Below are 13,914 nucleotides of genomic sequence, written 5' to 3'. Positions count from 1 at the left end.
AACTGTACCTCTCCCCACATAATACTGTATAACCATAGTTATATTTTGAAATAGACAGAAGGTTCTTATAACATTAGCATTCTGGTTTATAAAGTACAATGAAAGGAAAAAGCCCAAGTAAACATTTTGAAAGCCTATCCCTCAAAAAAAAAATTACCTTTTTGCTTAATAACATTATTTTTTTACTAGGAAAATCAGCAGTGGACTTGCTTTTTCTATTTAACTTTATGATACTGGTATTTTATTTCATCTTAAATATAATATTCTATTCATGAATAAGTTATATAATAATTTTGAAACTATAAAAATAACATTCAGGTGAGAATGACCAACATTTTCAGAGTCGGGGTTTTTTTTTAGACTATATTAGTAAGTTTGTTATTTTCTTAGATAACCTGATGTTTACAGTATATTTGTAACAGCTCAAGACTTAATGAGTCATAAATTATATGCATGGAAATGGCTCATTCTTCCATTCTTCTATGGCATTTGTGGTCTTCACAAAACCAAATGAGTCTAATCAGTTTTCTTAATTTTAAAAAATATTCTGTTGATTGGTAGCAAACTTGCTTTGATTTGTGCCCTCTACAGATCTAAAGTGCTCTTTTAAATTGGCTAATGATAATCTGACACCACTGTCTTACCTAGAGAAAATGTAAGTGCTTCAGCAAGATAATTCATTTTCCCCTAAACCCCTTTTAAATATAAAATTAAACATGAGATTCATCTAGGTCAATATCTGTCTCCCCCAGTTCAATATGAGTAAAACTGAACTGGCTTGTTAAAAGAGGATTCTCCATTCCATTTTCCTCACTGATATGAAGGATTGTGTCATCAGGCTGTAGCAAGCTTGTGGTCTCAAGTCCTGCAAAGTCTTCAGTGTCTGAAAGCTGGGTAGATGAGGGGCTGTGTGCCGTAGCTCCTTGTGTGACCTCAGCATCATCTTCCTTTTCCTTTTCTTTCTCTTCAGTGGAATGGTCTTTACTCTAGAACCAAGATAGCCAATAAAAGTTTGAGACTTTCACAAGGCAGAGGAAATATTCTTTCTAAGTGCTGAAATTTTGCATTCAGAGATTAGAGTTAGTTTTATATAGGAGAAAGATTGCTTGGATTTGGGGTCAGAGGACATGGGTTTCAATCCCAACTCTGTTATTTATTACATATTTGACTTAGGGCAAGTCACTTAGCCTTTTTGTGTCTCAATTTCCTCATCTTAAAAATGAGAGAAGTAGACTTTTTATTTTAGGGTCACATATAAATTAATAAATGCTTTCTAGACAAAATTGTTTCTGGCAAGTACTTTTGAGTGTATATATGTACATATGTATAAATCCATATTGATATTTGAATCATTCATTTCAACAAAGGCAATCATAGTCTGGTGAAAATTAATTTTGCTGTTTTTCAATGGGCTAGAGTTAATTTCATTTACACAGGCTCCAGAGCCCCAGATTGCATGTATACTAAGACTAATAAACCCAGAGACTAGTTATTAACTTCCCCGTTCTGTTCTGTCTCTTTGTGTCTTCCTGGATGACACAGTTGGAGTTAAGTTCCTTGTATCCCTGCATCTTATCCTTCACTCCTTATATGGCAATTTAGAAAATATTCTCACTTCATTCACCTCAATTATATTTCTATGGATAATACAGTAGTCTCCTATTGGTGCCATGCTGGCTCTTTGTCTAAAGAACTAATAAATTTGGGCTATGAGGGGCTCTGGGCCTTCCACTGGAGTGCAAAAAACATTTCATGGCTCCAGGGAAATGGGGACTTTACACTGAGATTATGAGACCATTCCCTTGTGGGCATCTGTTTTTCTCTTCCCCATGTCAGTAGTAAAAAAAGTTTTGTCAACTTCTATCCCTGTGTAGTTCTGCTGCTCTTCTTCTAAACTCTCTTGTAGTAGAGCAGTTGTTTCTCTGAAACATGTAATATCAAATGTTTCTACCCATTACTTCAAAAAGAATATCTAACATTTATAGCATTCTAAATTTTGCAAAGTACTTTACATGTATTTTGTAGTGTGATGTTATTGTTATTATTATTGTTAAGGCAGCTAGGTGACACAGTGGATAGAGTGCTGGATTTGGAGTCAAGAAGATTCATCTTCTTTAGTTTGAATTTGGCTTCAGACCTTTACTACCCTCACTTAACTTTGGTGGTCTCAGTTTCCTTATTTATAAAAATGAGCTGCAGAAGGAAATGGCAAATCATTCCAATATCTTTGTCAAGAAAACCACAAACGTTGCCTTTTGATCCAGCCAAACCACTCCTGGGTTTGTACCCCAAAGAGATCATAAGGGAAAAGACTTGTACAAAAATATTTATAGCCACGCTTTGTGGTGGCAAAAATTGGGAAATGAGGGGATGTCCTTAAATTGGGGAATGAATGAACAAATTGTGGTATCTGCTGGTGATGGAATACTACTGTGCTCAAAAGAATAATGAACTGGAGGAATTCCACGTGAACTGGAACGACCTCTAGGAATGGATGCAGAGTGAAAGGAGCAGAACTAGGAGAACATTTTACACAGAGACTGATACACTGTGGCACAATCTAACATAATGGACTTCTCTACTACCAGCAATGATCCAGGACAATTCTGAGGGACTTGTGAGAAAGAATGCTATCCACATCCAGAGAAAGAACTGTGGGAGTAGAAACACAGAAGAAAAACAACTGTTTGATCACATGGGTCGATGGGGATATGATTGGGGATGTAGACTCTAAATGATCACCCTAGTGCAAATATTAATAATATGGAAATAAGTCTGGATCAATGACACATGTAAAACCCAGTGGAATTGCTCAATAGCTATGGGAGGGGGGTGGGAGGAGGGGAGGGAAAGAATATGATTCATGTAATCATGGAAAAATATTCATAATTAATTAATTAAACTAAAAAAAAAAGAAAACCCCAAATGAGGTCATGAAGAATCAAACACAACTGAAATGACTGAATAACAACAATAACAAAGTAGAATTATTATCCTTATTTTACAGATGTGTAAACTGTAGTTGAGTTACACATCAGAAGCAGTGTTCAAACTTAGTTCTTCTTGATTCTAGACTCCATGCTCTATCCAACATGCCTCCTTGTTGCCTCAAAAGACTATTTTTGAGTTCCATACAAAATGTCTCCTCTCAAAATTTGTACCCAAAATGTTTCTTCTCTGTCAAGTAAAGTACCCCATGTAGAATAGTTAATGATTTCAGCTTTACTAATACTGCTCTCTCAGTGAAGTTAATTGGCTCAGACTTGATCATAAAAGAAAAATCAGGAAACTGCTGCATATTCAAATTATACCTAAAGGGAAGTCAGTCTCAAGGCATCCTTAGAGCCATTCATTACCTGGCAGGGACTCTGGCTGTGCAGATCAGCAACTATGATGGCGGGGGAAGATGTGAGGACTGGTTTCTCTGCTGCTTCTGGTTTACCAGATTGACCAGGACTGCTCTTGCTGCAACACTGTTGTTGGGTGGTGGCAGGAAGGGTATCTGCTGGGGAAGGTGCCGTCTCAGGCTGAGTTTCTGTGAAGGTCACTGATCGTTTCTGATCTGTTTCCATGGAGGCAGAAAATGGGGGATGAACAGAAAAACACAATTGACATTTTCAGCTCTCATTCATCTGAACCTGAATTCATCTCCCGCCTTTACTGGCATTACTATTATCTGTTAGTAAAAGTGAATGTTTTCATTTTATGCCTCTATAATACAACAAAAACTGTTGTAGTCATTATTTTTATAAAGTTGTCAATAAGGTTTAGGGCATTAAGCTAATAAATCATTATTCTTTATGACAACTGTCCAAACTAGGCTTTAATTAAAGAGCTAATGATTTGGACTTTTGTAAGGGCAGATGGACATATATTATAGCAATTCATACCTCAAAAATTTATGGCTTTTTGTATGCATGTGTATGCATGTGTATGCATGAGGTACCTCCCCTAGGAAAGGATCTGCCTTAATTTTTTTTTATCTTCCTTCTAGCACCATCTTAAGCATTTAATAATTTTTAACAGTTAAATCCCCTGTCTCTAGGTCTTTGCACCAGTGAGCCTCCATGCCTGGAATTCTCTCCTGCTCAGTACTGTCTCTTGGAATTCCTGGTTTCCTTAACTACTCAGCTCAAGTGCCACATTTTACATGAATGCTTTCTGGATACCCCTACCTGCTAGTGTCCTCCCTCTCAAAACTACCCTGTATTGATTTTGTATACATTCTGTATATACTTACATTGGTACATGTTGTCTCCCTCCTTAGAATGTAAGCTCCTTGAGGGCAGGAACTGTCACTTTTTTTCTTTGTATCTCCAGTGCTTAGCACAACGCCTGGCACATAGTAGGTGTTTAGTAAATATTGGCTTGCTTATTTGATTGAAAAGGTATCAACCTTTTAAAAATAAACTCTCTTAACCAAATAGTATATTACTTTCTGGAGTTGGAGAGAAGAGGGTATGTGTATGTGGAGTCTCCCAATGCCTAGAAAATAACGGTGTTGATATGCACAGAACTCTTCCTCCCAACATCTCTTTACAATAAGGAAAAGATAACCCTAAACTATGTACCACCTTATATATCCAGGCACCCACTCCCCTTACTACACGTCATTATGTACCAACACTGCCACGTGGGTGAATATTGCCTTACCTGTCGGCTTTGTTTTTGGTTGGATGCTTCGGCGTGTAGTTGAGAGCCGAGCCCCGTGGCGGCTTCGAGGTTCAGACTGAGTCTTTTGGCGAGACAGAAGGGGTCGTCTTAGCTAAAAGAGAAGAAACAGGGTAAAGGCAAGAGAAACTTGAGAGGAGACACTGTCTCTATCTTGGATACGATCACGTAGGTGCTCGAGGACTTACCTGCCTTAGGCCTCTCTTCCTTCCCAGGGGTTGCTGAATAAGGAGGTTCTGTTGGCCAGGTTCACTCTGTATACTTGCCACCCTGTTAAAAATCAGTAGTATTTAATAGAAACAAAGAAGTATAGACAATTGACCCTAGCCAGTGTGACCACAAACCACTAATGTGACACAGTCACTTCAAAGACAGAACTATCTTTGAAGGCTAGGTGGGACAGGCATCCTTAGGTGGGGATTTCCAAATGTTTGAGGAGTTACGGCATTTGGCATAAAGCCCCGTATTTCCAACTACCAAAATTGAGGTTCTTTGTTTTCAGCCACTGATGATATTGCACCTCATACCAAAATAACCACCTATGGCATACCCTGATTATGGAGCATACCATTCACAGGAAGAATATAAGATGGCATTTTGTAATCCCAAATTTGGGGAGGGATAGGAAAGAGAAACAATTCTCTCTGATAATGAGACTTAATTAAAAAAATTCAATTTAAATAAAATAAAATGAACAAATGTCAGACACAACAGACACAGGTTCCATTTAGGTGAAGGGGCATGACACATGGACAGGATCAACATTCAATCTATGTTTGCAGCCTGAAGTCTTTTTGAGACTAGTGATTAAACATAGTCATAAGTAGGTATATTTAAAACCTTTTAAAACTTTTTGATATAATAGTCTATCAAAGCTATCAAATTAACTTATTTTTAGAGAGCTTTAAATCCCACTAAATGCACTGAAATTTGACATGTACTTTATACTATCGACAACTTATATTCCCTTGTATCTTAAATTATCTTTTTTGACTGATAAACTCTGAATGTTTCCATAGCGTTACTCTTAAACCTAAAAGAGAATTACTGGATCAATAAGATATTTGTGGGATTGGGTCAATGCTTCACGAGGGTGGGCAAGGATTGTGTTTTCTAAGCTTGTTATCTCTCTCTGTACTCTATATATTGCTCTGCACACAGTAGTTGCTTAATAAATGTTTGTTGAATCGAATTGAATCCTTTATATTAAAATATAACTTGGCAGTGATCTTTCTTTGTGGATGGCCAATTGACGTATGAGTGCCAGTTTTCCCCTAAACTATAAGCACGTAGGGGAAGTACTGTTAACAAGGGGGAAAGTATTTATATCCCTGGAACACAACTTAATTCAGAGAATGATGTCATCAGAACTCATTTATTATTTCATTTTTTTTACCTTGTTCTTAATAAAGCACTGTTACCTAATGATAGCTCAGTTAGGCATTGTATAAAGTGATTAATAATCAGAAGTGTTTAGGAGAAAAAAACAATTTGTTGTTGTTTTCAGACCTGTGATCTCATTGATATTCGGGAATAACTCCCAGTGAGAAAACATCCTCTACCAATATGGATTAATTAATGCACTGTAACTTAGTTTTGGAGAATTCTTTGGAGCAGGGGTAAGTTAAGTGACTGTTCACATATCGAGGTTCACATATTGAGCATGTGTCAGAGGCAGAATTTGAATCCACCCTCAAGATTGGCTCTTTATCAGCTTCCTCACACTACCTCTCCACTTATTTCTCTTTCCACTGAGGAATTAGCTAAATGAGGAGGTGGGAAAGGCACAGAAAAAGGAAGAACTACAACATGGCCAAACTAGTATTTGGGGTCTTGTAAAAAACTAACCTGTTATCACATAGTGAACAAAACCAACTATTAACATGCCTGAATATTCCAAATAAGCCATGCCATCTATGGCCATATTAACCATATTACTTGATCTTATTCCTATTTCATCTAGAATAAATCAGTAATTCCTTAGTGAGGCAAGTCCCAAAAGCTCCACATTAAGAACAAAGTTCATCTATGTAGGAGAGCACTGCAGCCATTACTGAAAGGAACCACAGTTGGAAAACGTTTTGTCTGATGACCAGCAAAATGCAGAGAAGATCATCGCTAGTGAATTAACAACCAAGTGATGAATTTAGAGGTTTGGAAAATTGTGATCTGCATTACTGGAAGCAGTACTCACACTAAGGGGATAATGGATTTTTGAAATACCATTAAAAATGCTATATAAATAGGAACTGATACTAGGATTATAATGGAAATGTCATATACTATAATGTGAGAAAATTGTATGAAATAGAAGAAAAAACCATCTTATGTCAGGGGTAATACATATCATTGTACAATGTTAACAACCTGGTCAGAATTCCAAAATAGAGATCATAAACTTAAGGCTTGCCTTAAATAACTAGTTTATTATCATAGCAATTACTTTGTATAAATGATGTGAAAGTTGAAAATATTAGACATGTCCTTGAAAACACACACCTGACTAAGATAATAAGTGTGATGCCCATACGTTTCTTCTGACACTAAAGCACTGATGTGTGCCTCTAGAGTTTGGACAGACTATAAATAGGTATTTTTTAAACACCTTCCATCTTGGAATCAATACTAAGTATCAGTTCCAAGGCAGAAGAGAGGTAAAGGGAGGCTGTTGGGGTTAAGTGACTTGCCCAGGGTCACACAGCTAGGAAGTGTCTGAGATCAGATTTAAACCTAGGACCTCCTGTCTCCAGGCCTGGCTCTAAATCCACTGAGCCACCTAGCTGCCCCTATAGATAGAGATTTAACAATGATTGAAGCCATTGTGTAGAATGGAATCTAATAACACAAATTTCTTTAGATGCTTAAAACAGCCTTCAAACACAAGTCAAAAATAATTTCAGTGTAGGCTTATCTCCATATTACACAATACAAGGGAAATCTATAACATCTCTGTAGAATTTCGAATTTTTGCCCAGGAAAATATACAGAATTAGAAATGCCAAGATGGTGAGTATACAAATCGCCATGCTCCTGTCTACATTATGTCTTGCATTTTAAAGCAATTTATCTTTAAAAAGTAAAAGAAAATGAATATATTTAACTCTGTTAGTGTTTTGGGCTGTAAAAACTACAACAACCAAATTTATTTCTTATTTCAAAAAGCAACATCACATTTTAATTTTATTTTAAGTTCTTAAAGTTAGAATACCTGACTTCTGGTCACCTATATAACTGAAATGTGGATCATTCATATACTTGCAACAAAAATCCAGAGTCTATATCACTATAGACCCTATCATAAATCATGCAAGTTTCTAGATCAGCATAGTCCCCTACATGAAGTATGTCTCAGATATCATGTATAAAAGAGGAGCAATCAATATTAATGTTATCAGTGGATAACCCCCACCCCCGAAAACAAATAAACTTTCCTATTACATTTTTCATCTGAAATTCTGGATCTTAGAAAAAAGTGATACTTAATCTCTTTTGCCTTAATGTTTATCAAGGAAGAAATTATTAACTTGCATATTCTAAGGCCCAGCAAGTTTTCTAATATAAAGCTAACAACATATTTTAGAATTACATTTGGAGAGAAATGCTCACTTGCATTTTAAAGGTGATAACAAACATCACAATTGTGTATTATATAATTTAGATTTTATAGGAGTAGATAAAATAGAAGCAGGATTTCCAGTTGAAGAGATTGCTGGATGACAGCAAATAAAACCCTCTCTGCTACCAAAAACCAAAAAAGAATCTTACTCCATGTTTCCCACCAAAAAAAATAAATTGTAAGGACAGCATTTAATTACAAGAGGAGCTAAGACAGTCTTGGAAGGATTTTGGTATGAATTTCCCTCTTCCAGATGAATCATTCACTGTCTGTATCATTCACTAATCTGCAAGAGACTATTTTAACAAAACCGATACTCATGATAGATTTTACATAAAATGAAAAGATAGACAAGATTATGCATGAAGAATTGTTTTAGACTTCAAGAAGGTCATCAATCCAGTACAAAATTTGAACCACAGACCTCTTATTGAATACTACTTTCCCTGACTTAAAGACCATACTTGACAGAAAAGAGAAATAAACAAACTATGGTGTGAGATCAATGCAAGAAAAACAAGCAAGTGCTTTTCATTTCTTTTTAATTTTATAAGCTGAGTTATATGTACACGCTGGAAATTTTCCAAATGGAGCATCCCATACAGAGGAATTGTTAGGTAAGCTTTCCACCGCAGTAACAAACTGCAGGGCCACAGAAAATGGCATGGGATATTCACTAAGAAGGGATGAAACAAAATCCTAATTTTCCCCACAAACAATGTTTGCTGTTTAATATTTATCAAGTACCCACAATATTCAAGATGTTGTAACCTAAAGAACTTTGGATCATGAAATTTTGGTACTGAAGAGCTGATAACATTTTTATCCCTATTCATTAGTTGTAGTTTCCTTTCATAACACTATATTTTTATAATAATCTAAAGTTTTCATGGGGCAGCAAAGTGGCGCTGTGGATAGAGTGCTGGGCCAGGAATCAGGAAGACTCATCTTCTTGGGTTCAAATCCAGCCTCAAACATTTACTAGCTGTATGACTCTGGGGAAGTCACTTAACCCTGTTAGCCTTGGTGTCTTCATCTATAAAATGAACTGTAGAAGGAAATGGCAAAACAGTGCAGTATTTTTGCCAAGAGAACCCTAAACAGGGTCACGAAGAGTCAGATGTAATTGAAACAATTCACAACAATGCCTTTTTACATATATGATCTTATTAGATACAACAACCCTGATGGGCAGGGGATTGACTTTTATAGATAAAAGAAGCTGAAAATCAGAGAGGCTGTTGTTGACTTGCCCCAAATCACACAACCTGGAAGATGCTAAAGTTAGGATTATAATCAGGTCTTCTTACTCCTCATCTTATCTCTTTTTGCTGAATATGCTATCTCTCATGATTTATTCTACCTAATTCTCATGAATATCTACCTAACTATGATTTAATCTCAAAATAGGTGGGTACATATTTAGAAAGAGATTCTTATGTACTTATTTTTAGCTCTTGAAAAGGGAATTCTTTTGTTCTTTGTATCTTATAGATACTTTGAAAAATTGGCTGATCACAAGTTGAGATGCACTAAATAGAAATATTGTTATTCCAACTTAGTTTTTCCTTGTGATCTCAAGCCTGGGCAATATTCTTTCCCTTATTGTGTTTTAAATTAACCTTTCAGAAAAGAAGTATGTTCATTGACTAGACATTTCTGGTTCTTCATAATGTTCTATTTTGTCTACATAGAGAGTCAACTTTAAGTGAACAAAGTTCAAATAAACATCTCTTCTCACAGGTATTAATAGCATACTAGAACCATAAAATATTGAAAGTGGAGGGAACTCAAAGATCAGAACCCAATTTTCACATTTTATAAATGAGGAAACTGAGGCCTCTGAAAGTTAAGTGACATCCAGTCCAAGTTACACAAATAGTAGCAGAACTGGCCATAGAATCCAGGTGACCCGCCAGAGGGCAGTGTCCTAGATCCATGAGGTCTGATAAAGAGAAAATTGTAGGAAATTTCCCACACATTACTTATGAAGTTACATACCATTCCCCTCATCTCCACTAGTTATAACATCTTGAAGGTCACCAGTGTCATCAGAGCCCTTGAAATCTCTGGCATTTCGTATTTCAAATGACTTATAAAAGAAGTTAGTTATTTTAGTTTTTCTTTGAATTAAAAAGTCTTATAGGAAAAATGTTCACCTGCTTGTAAAGTTTGCATTAATTTCATGCATAATGTTTTTTTTGAATTGGGGAGGTGCCATTTAAAAGTAGTGTTTGTGGACATGTCGGGGACCTTGAAACTACATTTCCCGTGGTCCAACGGGTTACCGATTTCCGGTTCTTTGGGCGTGGGGATGTCAAATGTCCCCAAGCATAGGACAGCTTAAATTGAGAGGAGGGCCTAAAAGAAGGTCTCTTGACTACCTGGCTGGCGGAGGAGATACATGATGGGCTCTGGCAGTAAATTTAAAAGTTAGTCAGGCGTGGTCATATATATTTTACCAACATGGCCATGGCTTTAATTAAACTACTGATTTCTCTTATTATATCAGTCTTTATCATTTTTAATCGTAACAATATTTGCCAGTGCAGTGTTCTCTTTGTAATTTGTATGCCCCTAGTTCTACAGGTCAATAATGAATAAAGTACATATAGCCAATATTTTTTTTTTCTCATAAATGGTCATTTTCATCAAATAGGAGAGTTTTCAGGTGCTGCAGTCTGATTTCTTTGGAAATGTGGCTCGATTTCTTTTAGGTTTAGGACACAAGTTAATTAGCTTTACTAATTTTGCACCTTGAGGGACTGCAATGCAGGAAAAAAGGGCTAAGACTATTTCATCAGAAGCATGCTCTATTGACAGAAATTCGACTTATAAAATGCTAAGAACTCGGAGACATGGTGAAGTTTGAGTGGAACATTTACTTGTGCATGGCAAAAGTCTATATGTTGCTTCTTAGTAAAACATCACTGCTCTAATAACTTGGTTTACCTTCAGCAAACAAAATATATTCCTGTCTTCAAGTTCAAGAACTATTTGTAATTAGCTTCAAAACATATGTATATTCAGAAGAAGCCTAACTGGGAATAGTCAGACCATTCTGTAACCAAGGTTCGTCCAGTTCTGAACTCTGAACTGTTGGTTTGACAAAATTATTCTTGCCTGAACGTAATCTTGGATCTATTTTCAACAACAGTAAAACCAGGGAAGATTGGGTTGAGGCTCTTAATTCCTTTAGAGAATGTTTAGAATTGACCCATTCTCTTGACCCAGTTCCTGCCTCTCTCACTTTAAATGACATAGTTCCTGGCCACATCATTCCAGGGCAGGATTCATAACATATGACCAAAACAGATTGACTTCAGACATGTAATAGGACTAATGGAAATTTGATGTAATGCATTTATGCCCTTTCCAAATCAGCAAAACTGTTTAGACAGTGAATCACTTTGAATTCATTAAGGCTTTTAAAGGATATTTTGAGAGAATTTCAAGGGAATTTTTAAGGAATGCTGTCTTGCTTAAACATAAATTTAAGTGTAGACAGATGAGTTTCTTAAAAGATGAGCCATTTTTAACTCCATTATAGATTATCTGCTTTTTAAAAAAATTGTGCATAATTATACAAAACCATCTTGAGAACTGTTTCTTTTTTTGTTATTTTGTTTATGCCAAATAACCCTTATTTGAGCTTCTGCCAATGGGAGCAAGTCTTAGCTCTGCAGCTCTTCCGTCAATGATAAGAGACTGAATTTTCTAGGCTAGGGCTGTCAAACATAAATGAATGTCATGAATCTAATCTAACCAAAAAAGATACGTCTGATGATGGAATAAGTTTCCAATTTTTAACATGAAAGAAAAATGTGAAATCTGAACAAAATGCTTTAAAAAAAAGTGACAAAATCCTAAAAAGGGAAAGGTCACAAGAAAAGCCTCTCAACATCTCCTCATCTTTACTTATATAACAAGAGACACAGGCATGGAACAGTTGATAAAGGCAAGACTTAAAGGGTCAGATATTCATTTGAAATGGAGTAAAAACACTAGTGATGGAAAGGAAGCATTGTCCCCCCCTCCCCCCACAATGAGGATCAGTTGAGAGGTATGACTATGAAAGTACAATGGTAGGAACCATTGATGTCATTTATCTGAGTGTTAAAGGTGCAGTCCATCCCTTCTTTAAAAATCTTTAGACCTACAGAATGATAATTGTATGTTGTGCTGACATCATAAAACTTTTCTAATTCAACCAAGGAACATTTTTCATTCTGATTTTACTGGACAATTTTTAGCTGGATGAGTTGGATTTGTTCTGAGTTGTAAATTCCTCATATAAGTTCTATTTGGAAAAGCTTCCTAAAGTACCAAAGAAATTCTATAAAATAAATTCAAAAAGGGAATTGACCAATGCATACAATTGACATTATTCTCATAGTATTTTTAAATGAAATATGGTACTCACTAAAACTCTGTCTCAATTAAAAAAATAAACTCTTATTTTCTGTTTTAGAATCAATAGTGTATATTGGTACCAAGGCAGAAGAGCTAGACCACAGGGGTTAAGTGACTTGCCCAGGGTCATACAGCCAGGAAATGTCTGGGGCCGTATTAGAACCCATGACCTCCCATCTCTAGATCTACCTAGCCTCCCCCTCAATATTTTAATAAAGGGTTTCTTGACTATGGAGACTAAATGAGGTTCCTGGAAAATTATTAATGAATATTAGTGTAGAAGGGAAACATTTTACTAGGAAAAATTTAACACTGGTACATCAGACTGTTTAGATTGATATAAAGATTGCCCATAAAACACGACAGAACTGTTCTTGGGCTTTCCCCGCCCCTATGGTCTTGCCATATATAGCTGAAAATCAAGGAAGGTTTGCTACACCTTTGACTTGCAGACTGGCGTATCCATGAACAACATGGGGAAAGGAATGGAAATAGAGAGAAAGGGGGTGAAAAAGAGACAGAGAGACAGGGTACAGTTAGTATCCCAGCACAGACACTGACAGACAGGTAGCATTGACACTGTACCTAGAAAGGCTGCCCTCAGCTGCCAGGCACTGGGAGTCATCGAGGACATTAGGTTCACTGCAGGAGGGGTAGGGAGATGAAGCATTTAGGGAAAGAAAATGCAAAAAGCATGCAATTGTCTGTTTTTCAAGAAATAAAAAAGAAAAAAAAGAAAAATCAACAGAACAAGGAAGGAAAAGGAGGACAATCAACCATTTGGCCTCACACTGGGTTCATCAGGACATGGAATCACAGGGTTAGGAAAAACATGTCTGGATATTAATTTAAAGAAGCCACTATCTATCAGTCAGGTGTTGGAACTTTAGAGTGCTCCAAATCAATGTATGAGCTTCATCTTGCTTTCTACAAACAATCTATAGATAATCAAAACTTATATTTATTTTGAAACTATTTGGTTAATTTACTTGCAGCTTCATTGAAAATCACCCTCTTTGAATTTTTATTTTTCCTTGGCAATTAGAACCCCAAACCACTTACCATGAATTCCCAATACCAACTTTTAATTCTTTAATACTTAAAACAAACAAAAAAACAAAAACAATATGATATGCCTAAACTAATACTACAATGAAGATGCAAGTAAATTGAAGGGATTTAACCTGGAAAATCCTTACAAACTCAAATCATCT

General features: G+C 36.1%; 1 protein-coding gene across 3 annotated transcripts in view; it reads right to left on the bottom strand.

Moving 5' to 3' along the window:
• Positions 1-710: 710 nt before the first annotated feature.
• UNC80 (unc-80 homolog, NALCN channel complex subunit) overlaps positions 711-13,914 on the bottom strand; it is a 233,058-nt gene continuing 219,854 nt past the window's right edge. For 2 of the 3 annotated variants that reach the window (XM_044667510.1, XM_044667509.1), the window contains 6 exons: positions 13,286-13,342; positions 4,860-4,941; positions 4,654-4,765; positions 4,176-4,178; positions 3,357-3,562; positions 711-986 (listed from right to left, as the gene is read on the bottom strand). In XM_044667510.1, coding sequence (XP_044523445.1) covers positions 711-986; positions 3,357-3,562; positions 4,176-4,178; positions 4,654-4,765; positions 4,860-4,941; positions 13,286-13,342 — 736 coding nt within the window. The remainder of the gene's footprint in view (positions 987-3,356; positions 3,563-4,175; positions 4,179-4,653; positions 4,766-4,859; positions 4,942-13,285; positions 13,343-13,914) is intronic. The other variant, XM_044667511.1, reaches the window with a different exon arrangement.

The sequence above is a fragment of the Gracilinanus agilis genome, chromosome 3 (genome assembly GCF_016433145.1).
Source record: "Gracilinanus agilis isolate LMUSP501 chromosome 3, AgileGrace, whole genome shotgun sequence".
NCBI lineage: Eukaryota > Metazoa > Chordata > Mammalia > Didelphimorphia > Didelphidae > Gracilinanus > Gracilinanus agilis.
This window is presented reverse-complemented; position numbering and strand designations above follow the sequence as displayed.